This window comes from Lepisma saccharinum, chromosome 2, assembly GCF_977018435.1.
Source record: "Lepisma saccharinum chromosome 2, izLepSacc3.1, whole genome shotgun sequence".
NCBI lineage: Eukaryota > Metazoa > Arthropoda > Insecta > Zygentoma > Lepismatidae > Lepisma > Lepisma saccharinum.
In genome coordinates this window covers 199,420,033-199,441,804 of record NC_139230.1, presented here as the reverse complement: position 1 = coordinate 199,441,804, position 21,772 = coordinate 199,420,033, and the positions used below count along the sequence as shown (strand labels likewise).

The 21,772-nt window shown below is 39.3% G+C and overlaps 1 protein-coding gene across 4 annotated transcripts in view; it reads right to left on the bottom strand.

The window, feature by feature from the left end:
- Positions 1-13,387, bottom strand: part of LOC145984254 (protein DENND6B) — an 86,577-nt gene extending 73,190 nt beyond the window's left edge. For 2 of the 4 annotated variants that reach the window (XM_083117857.1, XM_083117859.1), the window contains exons 1-2: positions 13,010-13,387; positions 6,619-6,891 (exon numbers count right to left, since the gene is read on the bottom strand). In XM_083117857.1, coding sequence (XP_082973983.1) covers positions 6,619-6,891; positions 13,010-13,195 — 459 coding nt within the window. In that variant the 5' untranslated portion in view covers positions 13,196-13,387. Of the gene's footprint in view, positions 1-6,618; positions 6,892-12,902 lie in introns of all 4 variants that reach the window. The other 2 variants (XM_083117858.1, XM_083117860.1) reach the window with 2 other exon arrangements.
- Between the last annotated feature and the right edge of the window lie 8,385 nt (positions 13,388-21,772).

Here is a 21,772-nt window from a genome sequence, read left to right as displayed (position 1 = left end):
AAAAGGGATGGAAGTTTATAGCTTTTTGGATGAACTGGATGCATACAGGGAACTTTTGGGCATAAATGAAGAGGAATTATTGCTTTATCATCTTCCGTTAGCATTGAAAGGAGAAGCAAAAGAATTTTTTCATTTTGCAAGCCCGTTTGAAGGATATGAGCAATTCAGGGATTTGTTGCTCAAGAATTTTCATGGGTTGGATCACGAACGAGAATTAGAGCGATTCTTGGATTCTCGCTTTCAGCTAAAGAGCGAGTCCTTGGCAGTCTATATTCACAAGATAGATAGATGGTTCGAGAGGGTAAAATCCACCGCTACAGTTATGTTTGTCAATCAACTGCACATCTGGCAAGTTTTCACTGAGCTGCGAAGAAAGATTATGTTTCAGAGTCAAAAGACCGTCACGGACAGAGTGTGACAGTGAGACGTGCCTGTAATTTGAAAGTAAAGATGTCAAATAGTAAAATTCAGAAATCTTCCATTTTTGGAGAAATAAAATGGAATTCAGATCCATATGTATATGGATACTGGCGCTAATATATCCTGCATGAGTTTGTCTTTATTTCGGAAATTGGAAGAAAAGGGGGCGAAATTACGTCATAGTAAGCTGAATGTACAGTTAGCTGAAGGGAAAACAACAACTGTTGGACACGTCTTTTTCAATGTTACTTTCTATGGTCAACGGGTCCGAGAGAAATTCTTTGTTTTGGAGAATCCCCAGAATCACCTGATCGCCGGTAGAAGTTTTATGGTGAGGGTGAAGATTTTAATTGCACCCGCATTGAACGGTTGGGCTTTTCTGAATGAAAGGGATGATATTATTCCTTTTGATACAATTGGGAAGAAAGAGAAGAAAACTAGTAACCTCCTGTCTTCCACCGTCATTCACGTAGAAAAGAACTGTGACAAAGAAGTGTTGCAAACCCCCAGAGCCGAAAAAGTCAGGGAAAAGAAAAGGTTATCGGCGAGAAAAGAAAAAGAAGATCATATTCCGATTAGCAACCTGAAGAATGAAGGTTATCTCCGTTTTGAACGCCCGGATGGTGGATATAAATATCACCACGAATTCGAAAAGGATGTGAATGAGAAATTCAGTAAGTTCCAGGAAAAAAGGAAGAGGAAAAAGCCTACTTGCCTGGGAAGAGAGGACTCTGGTTCGAGTCCCGGTACTTCAGCTGCACAGGGAACAGAACGAGAGAAAGTAACCTTAGTTGACATTAAGGAAGATGTAATGGCAGTAGCTAATTCGGATGATGATGGATGGAATGAAGATGAACAACTGTATTGCTCTGTTTTCTTTAAACGTCTTTTGAGAGACAACCCTGACACCGCCTCTGTTGAACTCCTTGGAGATATAATACCCGAACCTAGGGAAGAAATTAACGATTTCACTCAATCAGCAATAGAACCTAATGCAAAGGAGTTGGAAGTAAATGAAATAACAACCGGCAATATAAACTTGGAAGATAAGCGATTATGGGCAAGAGAGCAACAGAAGGACACAATTTTTGTCTTCGTTAATTGCTTGCCTTAAGGGAAAGGAAGTTCAATTGGATGAGAAATTGAACAAGAAAGTTTTTGATTTTCATCTGAGCACTTCTTACCTGGATGAAGATGGATTCTCTACAGAAACATAGAAAAAGGGAAGGGGATGTTTCCCATGTTTGGACAGCAGCAAAAGATTTGGACACCGGATTCCTTGAAACCAGAAGTGCTGCGAATATCCCATGACGAAGTTCATGCCACACATCCAGGGACAGCTAAGACACTCTTCAAGATTTTGGAACAGTTTACGCGGAAAAATGTTTACTCTGATGTTAGAGATTACTGCAGATCATGCGACACCTGTCTGAGATACAATCCAGATTGTTCTAAAAAGATGGGATTCATGAGAAGTCTCAATCAGCCACGCCAATAAGTGAAATTGTACGGAGATTTGTTTGGACCATTTCCGACCAGCTCTAGGGGGCGTTATCGCTACGTATTTCTCATTGAAGATTCTTTCACGAGACACATATTTTTGGCACCTTTGACAACAGTGACGGCTAGGACCATTTCCAATGCATTACTCAAATATTGTCATCTTTACGGTTTTCCGGTAACGCGTCTGACTACCATGCTAAAGGTCCCGGGTTCGATCCCCGGCCGGTTCAAATCCGGGAACTTTTCTAACGGTGAAAGCGGCTCCGGTGCCCACCCAGCGTCGAATAACATGGGTACCTGGGGGAAACCCTGGGGGGTAAAGGCGGTCAGGGGCGTGATGCTGATCACATCACCTCCACTCACGACCGGATCAAGAAAGTGTGGGGCGTTACCCCCACACCTCCTATATGCCTTCATGGCGTGGTGCTATGCACAGGGGAGCACTTTACCTTTTTTTTTTTTTTACCTTTTTACGGTTTTCCATTGATGTTTACCAGTGACAATCAAAATGTGTTTCGTAGCCGTCTGTTTCGTCAAGTACTGAAAACCATCAACTGCAAACCCGTTTATATTACTCCATACCGCCCACAAGCAGATCTCGCAGAAGCTTCAATTATGATAGTAAAGAAAGCGATAGCCAAGTTTTGCACGGAGCACAGCAAGTGGTCAGAAAACTTGGATTCAATCGAATTAGCAGTGAACAACCAGGTGAAAAGATGCCCGAAGTGTGACGCACGGTTTCTGGTGTAAACGAAAGGTCCCGGGAAGAACGGTCAGCTGACCCAGAGACACCCCATGGAGTTTCGGGGGAAACAGCTGGGTAGACCATAACAAACCAGTCTTATCTCCTTTGCCGCATCCCTTACAAAATAGTTTCTTTAAAGGGACAGTTCTAATTGAAATCTCCATTAGTTAAAAGTTTATTTTTATTCGGAGGCACATATTTACTCACGACTGTTTGCACTTTCTGTAGTAATTAAGCAGAGAAGTGCCGCGAATTCACGTGCTGGATATTACTCCTACCCTAGGAGTGGATGGGAAGAGGTTCGAACCCAGAACCTCACAAGAAGGAAGCAGCCTGGAAGAGGACGTCCTTGCCATGGATGTCAAACAGCCCACACCTGGAAATGGACTTCACGACGAATTAGGATGTCACCGGTTCCAGAGATCACCGGATGCAGTGAGGAACATTCGGAGAGACTTATTCCAGAAAGTGTAAAGTCAGTGAAGTGAAGTGAAGTGGACGGTGTTAGTGTTTCTTTCTTTCTTTCAGGCAAACCTCACCAGAACATTGGACTCAGACTTACCTGGGGTAAGCCCTTTTTTTTTCGGTGAGGGGAGTATAATACTGTTACAAACAGTATTTGTTTTTTTGTTTCTTTTTTGTGATTGTGTATGATTTTGTATGCTTGGGTTTCTTCCATGGCTCTGGGTAGTTAAAAGAGCCAATAAGGTTTGAACTTTCAGCCCTCCACCATGCGACGCGGGAGGAAGTATAAATATGGCCTCTGATAGAGGACAGGGAGAGTGTGTTTATGAACTGGATAGCAGAAGGGAGAGCGATCTTCGGGCTCCAGTGGCCTCCTTGAGAAAAAGCATCCCGAGGCAGTTCTGCCGATGCTTAGCTTCCACTTGGCAGTTCTGCCGTGGGGCTCAAGTTAGAGGAATGTAAATAATGTAAGGGTGGAGTGTTGCGGAACAATATACAGCATCTTTACATTGACATCTCGACTATGTTTGTACATTCTATTTGAATGAATTTTGCTGTGGATCAATCTTGCACTCATCTGAGCGCTGCCTGTGACATGTGCCCGGAAGAAAATATTTCTCATAAGTCCACATATTTGTACTTGGTCCACAGTAAGAATCATCACAATCTCTCTCTGTAACAGTGGCGGCACCAGGATATATCATCTAAGAGTGCTGAGGGGAATGCAGAATGAAATTAAGGGGCATACTATATTATGTTTACACTTCAAGAAAGTGGTTTCCAACTGTAAACCGAAAATGAGAAACAAAAGGGGAAAAAATTCTTAACAACAATGCTGGCAAAAGAGAGACAGCAGCTGCTGATCTTTGTAGAGACCACCACTACTACATCAAAGCAAATGTTAAAATCGTCCCGTTCAGTGTTTTTGCGTACCCATTTATAACTCTTTCTTGGTGACTCGAAGACAACACACAAACACACCACGAGCATCTACTGAAGTTTTTTTGCACAGTTGATGTTCTTCCTTGCTTCTTCGTAGAAGAAGAACCTTGCATATAGCAAGATTTCTGAAAAATTTGGAAATGTTTACCTTACTTTGTTTTTTAATGTCCGTTCACCAGGCACGTACACCACCATCACTACCACCTGCTATTGTACCGCATGTAGGACACTGCTCCTCAATGCCATTCATAAAGAATGCAAAACCAAATAATCTGTACACAATACACCAGCGAAGACTTAATCGACCGCATACGTACAAAGCACAAAGTGTTGACCGAGTAGCTTACAAGAAGTGTGGTAACCCTAGAGGACCAGGGATGTGGAGGAGATGAGGGGAAGCTCCGTCCTTGAGTGGGCAGTTTTCATGGTGGGGACTCTAGAACTTCTAAGTTATAACACTAATAAAAACCATGAACTCCAATTACATGCATCATCATTATTTAAATATTCGAGAATTATATCTGAATATTAAAATATCTGGTGCTTAAATACAAAATTCATTTTCTTCTCAAAATGCTGATGAAATAAATGAAAACCTCAAATTTTGCATAATTTCCAGGATAATGAAACTCTGTGAAAATGTCGCACAACATTTTTGCAGACCCCGCAAAATGTCAAAATGCCAGAAAAGTATTGACTGGTACGTGTCAATACTGATACATCTCTTCAGCTCTATCAAAATTTGCCAAATCCAATGAGTAGAGGATAAAAACCTGCCTTTGGAATGTAAATATTTCACAGAAGTTGCGAAGCTTTTACATGCACGAACATTGCCATACATCATGGAAATTAAATGCACTTAAACCTAGCTTAACTGAGGAAGGGGAGGAGGGAGCCCCCTCATTTTGTTTTTCACTTTTTAAACTGTGAACATTTTTACCAAAAAATGAAAAAAATTAACATTGTTCCCTAGGGTACTATTCACAATGTTTTTGTACTACTTTTATTCATAAAAACATAAAAGTAATGTACATCAGAGGCAAAATTCACTTGATGGGCATACTTGGCACCTTTTTGGATATGTGTTCTTCATGACACTCCTGCCAGTGACAGTGTACAATTGGTTGGTAATGATAATATTTTTTGTTAATTATAATTAATGTATAACTGTATGTATCAAGGTGGTTATTCCAGGACTGTGATAAAATTCAAGTATAATTCCCGATTTTCAAGGCAAACATTAAAAAAATTCAAGGGTACAAGCAGGTGTTTTCTCTATTTCAACCTTATGTATGACCACCTCTCACTACCCTCACATGTACATACACAAATATACTAACAATATAATGGATCTGTAAGATTCCATATTCAAAATTCTAATTCAATTCAATTAAATGGTATATATATTTAAAATATTTAATTTAAGATGCAGAGTTTACATTTTCCATTTCACATACTCAAGTCGCAAATGTTATGGGATACATTGATCTATGAAAAATTGTTAATTGTAAAAGTATTTCAAACTCAAATTTACATAATCAACTTAAAGATATTGTATATTGTCTGTCTGTCAGATAGACTGTTCCGCAAACGACACTAACATGTAAATGGATTGAGTGTATTCTGTTTTATTTCCCATGCAGATTTATTTCCCTTCCTCGAAAAAAATAAAAGCTAAGTGTGAAAAACTTGCCTCGGAGCATTTATAAATATGTATAAATTCAATGGGATTTGGATTAACAAAGTTGCAATTTTTCATGTGTACAGAGAAAAATTCACGCAGAATTCCTGGAATTCAAGCCACCCTGGTATACACATATAAACAAAAAAGCATTGATGAAAAATTAATATTGTTTTTTTGAGGTTGAGTGAATGACAAACTATGTGTGTGTCACATGTGCAATAATTGGTTATTATTTTTTATCAGTGATGGTAATTCTTCTAATTATTATAATTAATATATAACTACACCTATGTAAATAAAGGAAGCAGGACACAAAATGGTTTCTTGAATGTTAGTAATAAATAAAAGTGTGGGCCTGCGAGGCCCAGCCTCAGGTCAGTAAGTTTCTCGTATGGCACAGGTAAGCTAGGGTTAAACACTGCTTCAATGCTTTGAATGCATGACATTATGCACTTTAATTTATTGTGTCACAACACTTGAACTAAGGATCCTTGGATGAATGGTAACAACCTTCAATCTGAGGTACAAGGCCAATCCTTGCTTTATCATATATTGCACTTATGAATGTACACAGCATTTCAATTAATATATTCACTAATTAATAAATCTTCTTGAATAAAGCTTATGATATGGAGTGGAGTATGCCCAACTGGAAAGACCTGTGATCATCTTACTGAATCAACATCAGCAAATACATCTCATTAGGTCTTAGGTGAGAACATATTGTAGCTGTTGCGTCTCCATTTCAACTTCTTGAAACATAAAAAATAGTCAAATCCTTTCTTAGACTAGACAATGCACTAAATCTTACATTTACATTATAATATCTGGACAAAGAGAATCACACACACTTGCTTACTTTTTGAAAGTAACCCCGGGGGAGGCTTTTGTCTTTTACTTGTCGAAAGTACACATATCCATACAAATACGCAGGATCTGCTTGTAAAAAAACGGGGCACTTTTGATTATAAAGCCTATGTTCTGCACGTAAACTATTAGTTCCAGAAGTCTGCCTGATCCTAACGTGAAATTGAGTATCTCCCATGCAGCCAGAGTTTGAATCTGGAAATGCCAAGTAGCAAATATTTGACTTCTCCTGCTCTGAAAGCTTCACATGGCCTGGATATATGATCTGTAAGAAAAGTATGAAAAATTAACATTACACTGCAGATTCATATGTGCATTATAACACTATGCTATGTTCTCTTAAGTTAACATCAGTTTTCTACCACTCTTTTGTTGACAGTCATACCCGGAAACCTATCCCAGCTATCACCAAACTCCCGAGAGAACTATAAAAGGGGTTAACAACCTGCCTCAGGAGGAGAAGACAACGAGAACTCCAAGAGGCTGCCAAGGAATCAACATTGGGACGTGAGAGCGTGACAGTGCCGGATGTGGAGAATCGACAACAGGGCCACCAGAAGCTGTGGGGTCCAAGCCAGGGCCTGTCCAGAGGCGACACACCTCAGGAAAGCCAGCAGGACCAGTGCCCAGCTGACCGTTCCAGCATCCAGGTGAACCCGAGATAAGTACCTGACCCTTTATGGTGCTAATCCTTATGCCCAAAACTTCTCCCTTTATTTTTCTATTGGAGTGCTATTCACGATTAAAATTACCACCTGTGTGCTGGTGTCGCTTCCAATATGGCCGCTCTAAGTAGGATAGATCTTTGTTTACATTCAGCAGTAGTACAAAAGAGCAGCGTGTTGTCATGACTGGTATGGTAGAAAACGTTTAAATTACGCATTATTTTTAAATATTGCGAAAGCGATGTGAATTCCAGCTACTCTAACAAACGTGAAGCTGTACTGAGAACGAAGCATTTAATTATGATAGGCAAAAATAACACGGAAAATGCAGACGAAACTATGTATACGCACTGGTTGTCCAAAAGCAGTGCTGTATCATCTGCACGTCATGTAACTGGGGTTCTCGGAAATTATTTGAAAATAAAGGAATTGAAATTGACCTGTACTTGAAAAGCTGGGACAGGAGAAAATTGCGAACATATCGTTGCAGTTCTTTCTCGAAAGAGAAAGGCTGGTTTAATAATAATATTCACGATTTCATGACCAGGCTATACTCACTGAAAAAGGACATCATACTGAATGAAACAGTAACATTAGCATATCCACTTTTTTTCTGGTTACATTTGACATTAATTCATTCTCAAACTATTTTCATCTTCCCTCTTAATCGACTTGCACCTGTTCCAAATTTCACACATACGTAACACCGGTAATACATGGACGCAGCTTTATTTATAAAGTACAATTTAAAACTTTACTTTCATGGAAATATATATTTATCTCTCGATAAATAAAGTAAGCAGACTCGTGCATTCTTCGTAATTTCTTTGCCGAATTACAGTGTTAGATCCCCCATACCAATCTTCTGTCAATTACGTTTTCCCTGATTTATTAACAAATTTCATTTTGTTGATTCCACGGGGTGGAAACACATGAAAACTTTTAATTTGTTCTGACCCATAAAACTATTTAGAGCAAAAAGAAAAACAAAAAAACCTGAACAGTAGACCTTACTTTCTCGCATATTCACCATGCTTTAAACGACTTCAACACAACGTATCCTACTTAGAGTACTTCCTGAAAATCCCAGCAGATGGCATATCGGTTAATTTTAATCGCGAATAGCTTCTAAATAAAACTCTGTCAATTAGCTATACAATATGTGTTACATTAATTTAACTGCTCTACCTTAGACTCATCGCCCATTAGTCAACGGGTCCTACCCTCAAATACAGAGGGTGAAATCCAGTATGGCTAAGGTTTTCACGCCCTCAATTGTGACTCCACAGACCAGCCCTGCCCTGGAACAGAACCTTAGCTCGTAACATTTTGGTTTAAGCCTGCTTTATGCACAGATAGGCTAAATGGGGATTCGACCTACACTTCACTGTGAATTTCAGCCACTTTCACCGTTTTGGCCTACAATTGTAAACATTGCTCACCAATATGATAAGTGTCTCAACAGGGTGCTCATGTAGAAAAATAGCTTAGAGTTGTCTATTTCAGTTGTACATAATAAAAACTTTCACAAGGTAACACTTTCATATAGCAGAAACAGATTTCTTACTTTTTACATAAGAAAGTACTTATGCAAATCATTTTCTTTAGCATTGTTGAAGTTCGGGAATGCAGTTTTGATCCATTTTAATGCAAAATCATGTGTTCATCTGCAAAAATATCTCTCCAACACGTTATTTCTGATGCCGCAATTTGCTTTCTGCATGTGAGCACAATGTTCTGTGTGTTACATGACGTAACACCCAGTAAGTATTTCAAACCTCATCGTGTTTTCACTATAACATGACTTGTAGAGTATTTTTAATTATTTTTTTTAAACTATGCTTGCCTTAACTTACGGGAAATGGTTTGTGGGGCTAACGTCAATGGTTTGCGAGGTATTAGCATAATTTCAAATCCGGGCACAAAAGTAGGTATTTTTCTGTGAACAAGGTTGCAACACTGCATAAATCGACAAAACACTCGCACAACGCGTGATGAACCAGTACGCTATCGCCATAATGTGTGTTACAGGATCGAAACAACGAAGAACAGTATTACAGAATCGAAACAACGAAGAACAGTAAGTACTCGTAAATGTAATAAATAAGACATTATTTTAGTTACCAATTCATTATTACACCTAAAGAAATGTTCCGCAATGTAAAAAAAGTGCGAAATAAATGATTTCTAGGTGTTTCACCTATAGAATACCCTTTCAGAATGTCCTGGTGTTTCATTCATACCCAAACGGAAGTTACGTTCCGAATGACCCTCGTAACAAAAGCCTTCAGCAACATAATACCTCGCAGCCCACATACATTCATTAGTAGTTTGGCAGCAGCAACCTGTATAGAAGACGAGAGAAAAAAAATGGCTGCTTGCATATAGGAGCATGCAGAAAGAAAAAGTGGTTTTCCCGAAAATATGTAATCACTGTGACTGAAGTATGTGTGGTACTAGTTTACTATCCTTTGGACAGATTTCTTCATTTCTACAGAAGAAACTACTTACCGTAATAAGTTCCTGTAGTACTGTCTAACATCAGGAAGGTGTTTTGTGTGAAATTCTGGTAAGTTTTCCGTATCCTGGAAATGGATTTCTTCAAATTTAAAAGTTTGGGGCTCATTTGGGGGCAGGTGACTCCGGTCAATTTCTAACATGCCTTTAACAGGGACTCTATAAAAAAAAGCCGGAGAGCCGGAGCGGAGGCAGGGCCGCGTTAGTGGTTGGGGGTGGTAGGTCAATTACCCCAGGGGCGGAGCCCGGAATCGGTGGGAAATTTGGACTCAAAAATTTCAAATGAAAATAATTTTTTAGTTTAAATTTCCCACCGATTCCGGGATGGATAGTCCCAAAAACCATTCACGGAATGTTCCGCGAAGCAGATAGGTAAGTACAAATGTCAAAAATTGACTAACTAAGAAGTTATAGGTGTCCAAAGGATAGTAAACTGTTACGAATTGTAGTAACAGTTAGATATAGCGAAAACACATTTCTTCAAATTTACAGGAGAAAAGACAGGAAAGTACTTACGGAATTGAGTTCCTGTGGACTTTTGGAAGCTGGGAATAGTGTTTTTTCTATTCGTGCTACTTATGTGACTGGTAAATGTAATTTTCGACATGCATGTATCTCCGTTGCACGATAGCTCGTGCCACAATTACCGTCGACTATGTGAATCAAATGTTCCATGCGTTCGATTATGTAACCCCCTGTCAGCGTAGCAACCACGTGGTAGTTTTACAAGATGTGTGAGTGGTTTTTTTTTTTCATTTAATTTTCTATGTTTGCCTAACCTAACTTAACCTACCCTAACCTTCCGTGAATGGTTTGTGGATCAATTTTCGCTTAAAAACCCTTTGTGAATAGTTTGTGTGGCATTTTTCGGTTCATAAGTTTGGAAACACTGCATATCAACTGACGATAGACAACGTGAGTCAAGATTTGCCTGCCATATAGCAACGACCAATAAATACTTGTAATGTGAAAAATTATGCTTTTGGTAAAATTTTCGTATCCCCAAAACGTATTTCTTCAATTTTACAGGAGAAAGTACTTACCGAAATGGGTTTATTTATACTTTAGGAAGGTCTTGGAAGTTTGTTTTCACCTCGTTGAAATTTTTTGCCGGTAAATCATGTAATTTTCGACATTAATGTCACTCCAATGCACGAAAGCTGTTCCCTTGATGTCCGTCTACTACGTGAACCAAATATTTGCGAGCGTTTCATGACGTAACAACCGGTCAGTGTTTCCAAATACGCGGTTTTGTAACTGTGTAACAGTTCTAGAACGTAAATAAACGTGAGTTACTGTTCATCATTTCTGATTACGAACTTGCGACAACATGACGTGCACAGGATCAGTGGCGTGTTCAATGTGAGGTTGATGGGGGCTATAACCCCCCCCTTTCGCCCAGTATCTCTAAGGCTATTTATGAATGGTTCGTGGGCTATTTATGTATGGTTCGTGGGGCTATCCGTGAATGGTTTGTGCGGCTATTTATGAATGGATCGTGGGGCTATCCGTGAATGGTTCGTGGGGCTATCCGTGAATAGTTCGTGGGGCTATCCGTGAATCGTTCGTGGGGCTAGCGCCAATGGTTCGTGGGGCTATCCGAGAATGGTGTGTGGGGCTACGAATATTTTTTTCGAAACCAATTTTTAACTATTGAAACCTTTGCATGGCCCTACTAACCTATCCACGCGCCAATGGTTCGTGGGGCTAGCGCCAATGGTTTGTGGGGCTAGCGCCAATGGTTCGTGGGGCTATCTTTTTCACTATTGAAACCTTTGTGTGGCCCTACTAACCTATCCACGTGCCAATGGTTCGTGGGGCTAGCGCCAATGGTTCGTGGGGCTATCTTTTTCACTATTGAAACCTTTGCGTGGCCCTACTAACCTATCCACGCGCCAATGGTTCGTGGGGCTAGCGCCAATGGTTCGTGGGGCTATCTTTTTCACTATTGAAACCTTTGCGTGGCCCTACTAACCTATCCACGCGCCAATGGTTCGTGGGGCTATCTTTTTCACTATTGAAACCTTTGCGTGGCCCTACTAACCTATCCACGTGCCAATGGTTCGTGGGGCTAGCGCCAATGGTTCGTGGGGCTATTTTTTTCACTATTGAAACCTTTGCGTGGCCCTACTAACCTATCCACGTGCCAATGATTCGCAATTATTTCCAATTTCACACTTTGCACATTCCTTTCCTCTCTTCACCACCCCGTGTGCAACCAAAAACTCCACCGGATCCTCAACACCCGGCACCAATTTCACAACACACCCACCACACGACACCTATAACTTCCGAGTTTCGTCAATTTTTGACATTCGTACTTACGTATTCTCCATACTAGTACCTAGATATTTTGCTATGAAGAAGGTCGCAACACTGCATAACCACTGATCATGGACTACGCTAGTCAAGATTTCTCCGCCATATCGCGTGTAACGCAAGCAAAAGCGAAGAAAATAAAAATACTCCATATTTCGAAAATTGAGATTATTTGCCTGCAAAAAACGAAACGCGAAATAGAAGAATCCTTACGAATGCAGAATATGTAAGTATCAATGTGAAAAATACGAAAATAAGGGAATTAGAGACGTTTGGTGGTTACCGAAATTTTAATGAAAATGGGGAGCTACCAGTGCAGCTGGTTGATTGGAATCAACAACAGAAGCGCGATAGACAATTACAACAGAAGTATCAACTGTCAGAAACTCATTTCTGTACTTTGGGGAAATCCATGAAAATAAGCCACATTAACGTTTCGGCGCCAGTGTGCAAATTTTGAGAAAAACGCCATAGCAACATTCACACTGTCTCCGCATGGCGCTGTAGCGCCTAATTTGCTAATGGGTTGTCATATTTTAATCGAAAAATGTAGGAGATACACACGAACTGCAATCAGACTACATAAAACAATAGCTTGATACCAGAACAACTTAATGAAAAGTAGGTTACGGAAATTAGAATTGTACAAGCCGTTATATAATAGACATTATACAATCTTTAAGTCATGGGGGAAATACACTTCCGTGTACTTACAACTTGTTAGTTGATTTACAAACACAGATAAACGTAAGATATAGCAAATAAAATATTTTACTTCTGCTCACATGCTCCTCGCACAACTTATTATCACTTGTCACTTTCAAACTCGTAGTGGACCACACAAAAGTCTTGGATATCATTCAATTACGTTGCATTTATTACCTCTATTGCTTGTCCTAATTCCAAGTCAAAAGTCACTATGCATATACAATGCACCCAGCTTGAAAATCTGTCCCACGGAAGAAGCGTCCCTACTTCTGCATTTTCTTTTTCGTCGCTATCTACATCATCACCACTACGCTCAGCTGCCATCTTCAGGAACAGGATGTTTATAAACAGAGGCGACATCTCCCAGAGTACATGTAAGGATACATGGTAGTTCCCACGATGAGTGCTGATTACAGAAACATGTCCACGCAGCTTCTAGAACTCTCCACACTGTTGCAACGAATTCAATGAATTCCAGGCACCAGTCGTATTTTATTTTCAAAACATAAATATTTCTCATTGAACCATCCTTTTTGCTTCTGACCAAACTTTCTTGGAGAAACCCCACCCTTTGTCTTCTGACGTCACACTAAATACTTTTGTAGGTTAGGCATTTTAGCACAGATAAGAAATATACATTGTGACGTCAAAAGTCAAAGGGAGGGACTTAACCAAGAAAGCGGTTTCAGAAGTGTGCTATAAGTGAGACACGACGAAACACCGAAAACATGACGCGTTTACGGCAGAAGATGTAGGTTTAACCCAACGGTGTTTGTGTTTCGTGCGATAAGTTACACTAGTAGAACAGACAACGAAGGTTTATACAGCGTATATTGTTGCACTAATCACTTCTACTATTATTTAAGGCCGAGTCTGCTGCCACGCACGTGTCAACAGTAAGAATAAGCGTCAAATTTGCTGCTGCCACGTAATTCGTCTGCTAAGATGATGTTACAAATCTTAAGAACAGATTAACACGAGAGAAATGCAAGTTTGTGATTAGTGGAAATGAATGTACAGGTAATTTAGAACCTTTATCTTTAGAAAACATTTAGCAATATTATTTTAATGCTTACAGAACTAAACCTAACTACGAGAGCATTTAGGTTTATTATTAGAAGAATGCTGAGGGACCTAATCTTAAAACATTTTTGTGAAAGTGATCGCTACAACTTCACAGTATGTGTTACAGACGTAATTGCATACATAGCATGCTGAAATCACGATAAAACAAAGACCGAGTCTACTGCCACGCGCATATTTTTTGAGGTTCCAGCAGAAAAAGAACGTGGCAGCAGACACTGCCATTATTTAAGCTGTGTGGCGTACAAAGTACTCGTCAACTTGCTGAATGTTCATGATTTTGCGTCCAAAAAACCAATATAGTTTGCAGCAGTGCCTGGCCCATAGCCAGGAATTCTTAGTAGGGGGGGACAAATGTTTAATATATTGTGTCCCATTGACAGATATAGCAAAAGCTATAACTCCAACGGAACAAAAAGTTCGAGCAACAACAAGAAACAGTATTTCGATAATGACCTTTTCCGTCCTGCCAGAGAATACAAAGATAATAGTCGGGACTGTATCTACTTGATATTTACAGGTCGATAATGTTAATAGACGATTAATATCAGTGACGTGCACTGAGGAATAGCTAGTCTAGCAGAGATAGATCAATCAATCTCACGTCTCGAATTATATTCAGATCACAATATTTATTGTCTTGTTAAATCCACCACAGCTCATATGCAACACCTTTTTTTCCACGCTCTTCTCGTCCATCGGTGTTCTCCGCGGGCAAAGCTGGCTGGATACCCTAGCTCGCTCTTCTTCCGCCTGACCAGTTTCCAGGTAGAAACGGCCGCGCTAAAGAAAAGGAAGATTTCTACCTCTACCTTCCTTGCCCCCTCGCCCCCCGCTGCAATGGTTGAAAGCCCGTGCTTTCAGGTCCCCCAGTCTATCTCCTATAAGACAGATAGGGGATTGGTTTCTCATAGATTTTTTTTGTAAATCCTTTAAAGAACTCAGGGTAAAATTTTCTGCAGTTCTGTGTATTTACACAACATTTGACACGTTGTATAATATGGGATGTAGTTTTATTATTTATGAAATGGGAACGTGTTATGTGCAGACAATAATGTTATGCTTTCTTTCTTTTTTTCCTTTTCAAATATGGAATATATAATGATTAAATTACAATTATGTGCTCAGGCTCTCTCTCTCTCACTCTCGTTTTAGTAGTTTTATTTAAATATACTACTTTTGGCCTCTAACAGTCATAAATACGGATGCATTTATTTGGGCAAGAGGACGCGCGTTCAAATTGTTGTTGGATTGGTTTATTTTACTTCGCTCTTCTGACACATTTGGTTATTGCGAAAATGAGGATGAGTGATGATATGATGAAATTGATGAAGGGACCTCATATGAACAATCCAGGGCAGGATTCGAACCCGTGATGAGTGCGCATTCTTGTCCTATGTGTTGTACTCTGCAGTGAATAATGAAATAATTTGGAATGAAAAATGTATCTCAGAACTCAAAAAGCCAAATGAATATTATTGAAGAAACTACAAAAAAGTGTGTTTTGTTTCCTGTTTTGTTTCTGTGCATAAAGTGGACTTAAAACACCAAATCAACCAACTGTGCGGGAGTGGTTATCACAGCGCGCTACGACACCAGGAGTTCCGGGTTCGAACCCCGTCCTGGGCATGGGTGTTCTTTGTGTTTGTACCTTCATTAATTTTATCGTATCATCTTCGCAATTAACCAAATGTGACAAAAAAGTGACGCTAAGTAACAAAAATGAAATCAAATCATTGATTGATTGCACGATTAGGTTTATTTTACTTCGTTTTTCCGCCACTTTTGGCTAATTGCGAAGATGATACGATAAAATTGATGAAGGGACACACGCAAAGAATACCCATCGCCAAGCTGAGATTCTAACCCAGGATCTCTGGCTTAGTAGTCAAAACAAAATGTTTTTTTTATTTTCGAATGTGGGTGGGGTTTACGTGTACTTTTTTTAGTACTCATTCATCATTTTGTAATCTTTTCCTGTTATCGACATTCTTTTTTTTAGGAATACTGGGCCCTAAAGAGGGGAGGGGTGGACCCACACCAACCCCACGCCCCCTTGAGCACGCCACTGTCTGCTACCCCAAGTGTCGACGTCACCGCACGTCACTGATTAATATGTACCAACAGCTTTGAGCCTCTCTGCGGAGCTGATTAAGGGAGTCCTCTATAAATCATGCTTCATAATGTTTCCCTCTAGTTTCCAGTATGCAAGATTTTTACGCACATTAACCAAAATAATAAATGTGAAACACTATCACATTTTCATCATGTTTGATAATAATTTGACCAACTAATCTGTCCTACATCCTTCACCAGCCGACCTCTATGGTGGGATGGTTACACAACACACTACGAAGCCAAGGGTCCCAGTTTCGAGCCTGGGCATGAGTGTTCTTTGTGAGTGTTCTTTGCGTACGCTACAGTCCCCTCCGAAATTTTGAAAAATCGACATTTTCAAGTAAAAGCAACATAAACTCTGGAAAAACCAGAGTGGTAAATTCAAGCCCCCCCCCCCAGTTGACATTTTTGAGAGTGTAAAGTTGTAAATATACGATATATCTTATTGTGTATGCCGCCAAATTTTGAAAAACATTGGGTTCTTTTAAGTTTAAAAAATCTCAAATTCTCCCTTCCATGTATTACGATATTAATATGCAACATACTCGCTATTTTAAAAATATTATTTATTGGTTTTAATACGAAAACATATAATAATAACACGACAAATTCTTAGGTGCGCTATGTTCCCACGGATCCCTATAAGTTTGCGCCACTGAAAGCATCTCCCTGTAGACGGTGTTAAAGGCGGAGCTACTGCGGAGCATGCGCACTCGTCTGGTCCCCTCGAACATCCGGTTACGCTTAAGGTGCTATGGACGTTAATATGAAAGAGCAAGGTGGAGATTCTTTTACAAGGAAATAGGGTGTCAACTGTGTAGGATATGGTTGCACAGTTCGATCGGGAACAAATTTATTGAATCAAGTATCACTTCGTAGGTTTCCGAAGGACGTAGAGAGACGAAACCTGTTGATATAAGCAGAACGAAGAAAGGATTGGTACCCGGAAAGTATTTGTACGACTTGCATTTTGTTAAGCATGTTGATCGTTTATCTGCGTATTGTGTTGTGGTGAAAAGCACGCCTCTTAGTGAGGTTTCAAACCGAAGCGACACGCGACAGCAGTGGTTCGTACCGAAGTGACAAGCGACACAGGCCCATTTAGTCTATAAATAAGCATTTACCGCTCATGGGAAATCAAGTCTCAGGCGGCACAATACACGCCATTGTGAATCTGAGCGACACGTGCAGCTTGTTCTGTCGCTTCGGTTCGAAAAATTTCATTGAACACTGAGGATTCACTTTTAAGTGGCACGGAGATTACAACCCGAAGCGACAAGCAACAACCCCTTTACCTTGCATACGAGTACAACAGACCGAGGCGACACGATGCATGGTGCTGACAAAATTACAGTCCAGTCCAAGCGACACGTGCATTTTCTCGTGATGAATTGGTTCGAAACGAAGCTTTCAGACTGCAGCGATACGTGTTTCTTGGAAACCAACATTCAAAAATAAAAATAAAACACCTTCCGAATTAAAGCGACACAACAAATTGGAGGTGTCGCCTGTCGCTCGGACTTGACCGTTTTATCAATACCGTGCATTGTGTTGCCCCGGCCTGTTGTTTGCACAAGCGTGGCTGGTGAATGGTTTGCTTTAGATCCAATGCTTCTGTGCGAAATCCCGATATCGCTTGTCGCTTCAGTCTGAAAACTCCCTTGTTGTTTGAAGTATATTCGTGCAAGTGAAAGTGGCATGCCATATCATAGGTTTTCCCTAAATCCCTCAGGTGGAAAGGCGACGTTGAAAGCACATATATTTACTTTAGCATTTGTTATGTATCATTACTTCTGCAGATTTGTTGGCAAAGATTCACTTAAGCTTTACTTTACTTTATAATATAATGATATCACTAGTTTTATACAATTATCTTTCCCTCGCTTTTCCATTTACAAAATAATTGAATATGTCTAAACTTTTGTACGTTTTGAGTTCGTCGTGATTGTACATGAGACACTTGTATGTAGTATGCTATACAACTGGCGGCCACAAAGACACGTCATATTTTAATAATCTGCTCTGCAGTTGATCTTCCTACGGATTCTAGACGTCCACTCCTTCATAGTAGAACTTTAACAAATACCTTTCTTGACTATCGTCGCACAACTTATGAAAACAAGCGCTCATTTCTTACTTCGTACGCCGGTGAATCTGCACTGGCAACAACGGGGACTAGCCTAAACCGGAAGTTCCGGTGGGGCCCGGGCAAGACCTCACCAATGTTTATGGCGCAACCACGAATTTTTGTCTGGAGGTGGGCCAGTACCAGGACAAACGTGCAAATATTAATAATAATTCTAATATAGTGGTGGTAGTAATAATAGTAGCATCAAAGACGTTATTAAAAATCACGCAACAAGAGGTTAGAAGTCTCTGCTAAAGCATTTGTCATGGAACAAATTATTTGAAAATATTTTTCCAACACGTTCAGTTTCACATTAGCTAATACTGGAAAACAAGCCCACAACTGTATTTTTGAAAGACACAAAATGCATGATGAACATAATTATATTTGTACATATGACTATTTTCATGTACAACATATATTTTATTTATGCAACATGGAACGACGTAAAATAAGAAAATACATAAGTATGCAACATGTTAACGCTAAAATGTGTATGCATTCAAAGTTTCTTTAATATATATATATTAATGAGAATACATTAAATACATTACATAATCAATTCATCCGCCTCATAACAAATCAACTGTAAAAATAATACAAATTTTGTCTCCTTTTCTTCAAAAAAATTATTCGTGCATTTGAGACAAAACTTTTTAGCAGCAACAGTCTGAAGTAGCTACATATTTGGCAGCGGCGTATACTCTGGGTCACCTAGGTAATCGGAGATGACCCCGCTATAATTTTTTAAAAAGTTGTTTTTTTATATCCTCGCAATATTCTTCCGAACCAATCTTTGATTCACATATTTGTTTGCTTCAAGCGCGCGAATGTTTTCAACCGTTTGCCGCGGAATGTCCAGCTGGTGGAATCTGGTGACGTCAGGGTAAGATTCCACCGGCCCCCTTTAAATCCCTTGGAGGGAGGGGAAGGAAACGCTGCTTCTCAGGCGCGGTTATTCCGTGGCAAGGGTAACCTCCTTCTGGAGAGAGTCCATCGGTCGCACTCTCCACCCCAGAACCTTTGCCGTTCCCTTGGCTGGCACCCTCTTCTGCCATTCTTCCCCGATGGCCTTTGTATCGTAGGAGCTGTGTTGTTTACGACAGGGAAATTTCTCAGGAAACAGAATTCTGGGTTCACAAATTACGTACTGAAAAGGAAAGTAGAGAAAATACATCTGAAAATGCGCGAGAAACAGGGAAATCTGAACAACATTTGCGAACCAATTCTATGTTAATTCTCATTTTACATTTGCTTCTGTCTTCCTGATCTCTGCAATTTCAACAGATATTGTCAAAGGAAAAAAAACACTTTAATATTGAAGATGAAGGTAATTAAATAAATTAAAATTTGAACTAGAAATTCAAGAAATTACACCGACCTCCGTTGCGGAGTTTTAGCACAGCTCCCTACGATGCCAGAGCTCCAGGGTTCGAATACCGGCCTGGGCATGTGTGTTCTTTGTACGTAAATGTCCCTTCATCAATTCCATATAATCACTCGTAGTGATTAGTCAAAAGTGGCAGAAAAGCGACGTCAAATAACAATTTAATCAATCGATTATTGAAGTAATTAAATTATTCATATGCTTACTTTTTTCATTTTTGTATTTTAAAATGCGTGATTACTTTCTTTGTAGCCTTCAAAGCCAGTGAGAGTACTTCTTTCACAGAAATGAAGATTTTTTTAAAAGGGAAAGCTATCGGAAATAAATTATATATATATATATATACGTACACATATATTAGGTAATTTAAGTTGCTTTCCCCCCTCTTTAGATTAAAAATGATCATAATGATAAAAGATGTTTGAATGTAAAATATATAAACAAAAAACTCAATGATTCCAACTTATTGAACCTCGCGTATCGCAGGGAATATAAAGCTGGGAAAGGGAATTTTTCAGCATCCATAGGAAATTTAATTGTGTCAAGCAGGAAGGAACCACAATAGAAGATTGGCGCAGGGAATTGAATGCGTGTTGTAGCGATTCAAGAATTTAATATTTGTTTAGCTGTTAGTGGTTTAGTATTCGTGCTAGTGCTGTGTTACTGAAGTTAAAGGCAATGGATATAATACAATATTTGCGTGTGAAAATATTTGGAACGGGATCTTTTCCGGAGAAATTGCAAATAGTTAATGTAGATAGGTCAGTAGCATCTCTTGTACCACAGGTCTTGAACTTAAACTTCCGTGTATAAAAACAAAAATCGGGAATGCACGAGTAACTGGGTACTGGGGTAACTTGCGTTTTACACTTCAATTAATATTGAGGGTTTTTATTTCACTACCACATTCCTTTCATATTCTTTGTTACAGGTTTCTTCTTATAGGTTTATTATATTTTCTTGCTTAATTATTTGAAATTCTAAACGTAGATTAACTGCAAGTGCAATCAGAACAATTATTACACAGTGGTCGCAACAATATTGTAAAATTTTTAACACATATATTCATAAATCCTGTATGGATGTTGAGGTAAATTTGCAGGAAGATTTCAGGAGTGGGTGGATGAATCAAGTGTCGGAGATTACCCACCAGCATACGCCACTGATATTTGGTCTTACTTCTCTCTCGGGTAATTTAGAATGCATTACAGAAAACAATCATATTGAGATCGATGCGAGAAAGAAAATTTTTAGATCCAAATTTTTCAAACTGAAAACTTTATAGGGTGCAAGAAATTTTACAGGGCGCCATGGCCTTTTCTTTAACACATTTTTTAATTTCATTTAGACCGCTTTGCCCCATAGCTATGGCTCTGAACTTGGACTATAATAATAGCAGAGATTGCGAGCAAAGCGAGCAAGAAAATTTTACGAAAATTTGAAATCAATGGGGGCAATTCACCCTCTGTGTCCCCCCCTGCAAGTTCCCTTAGCCGTCTGGAAGAAAAAAACTAATTCCATCTTGAGTATCCATTTGTCCTACTATTCTTAGATTCTGCTAGTCTTGTTTTTTACTTAAATGTTTGACCCCCTTGAATGGACTTCCGTTCAAGGTTGGGGGGACAATGCCCCTGCCCCTCTGTGGTTGCGGCACTGTTTGCGATTTCTTCTTCATCAATTTCACGTCATCAGTCATTGTCGCGATTAGCTAGAAGTGGCAGAAAAGCAAAGCTAAGTAACAAAAATTAAATATCCAAAAAATTAAGTAGTTCAAACTTCATACCAACCCATCCAAGAAAACATCCAAACACATTAGGCACCTTTAATATAAGACTTCTCAAAATGTCATAACTGTTCTTGATACTGAAAATTACGAAATAATTTCCCAAAGTCTGAATCAGGAAGAAATCCCCCCAATCCTACTACAACATTATTCGGAATCCCACGCACCTCATTAAATCACACAATCAAATAGTGAATAGAATAGAATACTTTATTAGTCATTAGACAACATGATTGCAATAGACTTCGTCATAATAAGTATATAAATACTAATATAAAAAATTACAAAGAAAAGAAAATTAAAAATACATATTAAAATATTACACATTCAACAATACAGTTTGCAAATTACACTACATGTTTTATTACAGCGAAAGCAATTGGAAAATAGTACTCTATTTTGATTACAATACAAGCATGATACAAGTCATGTACAAAA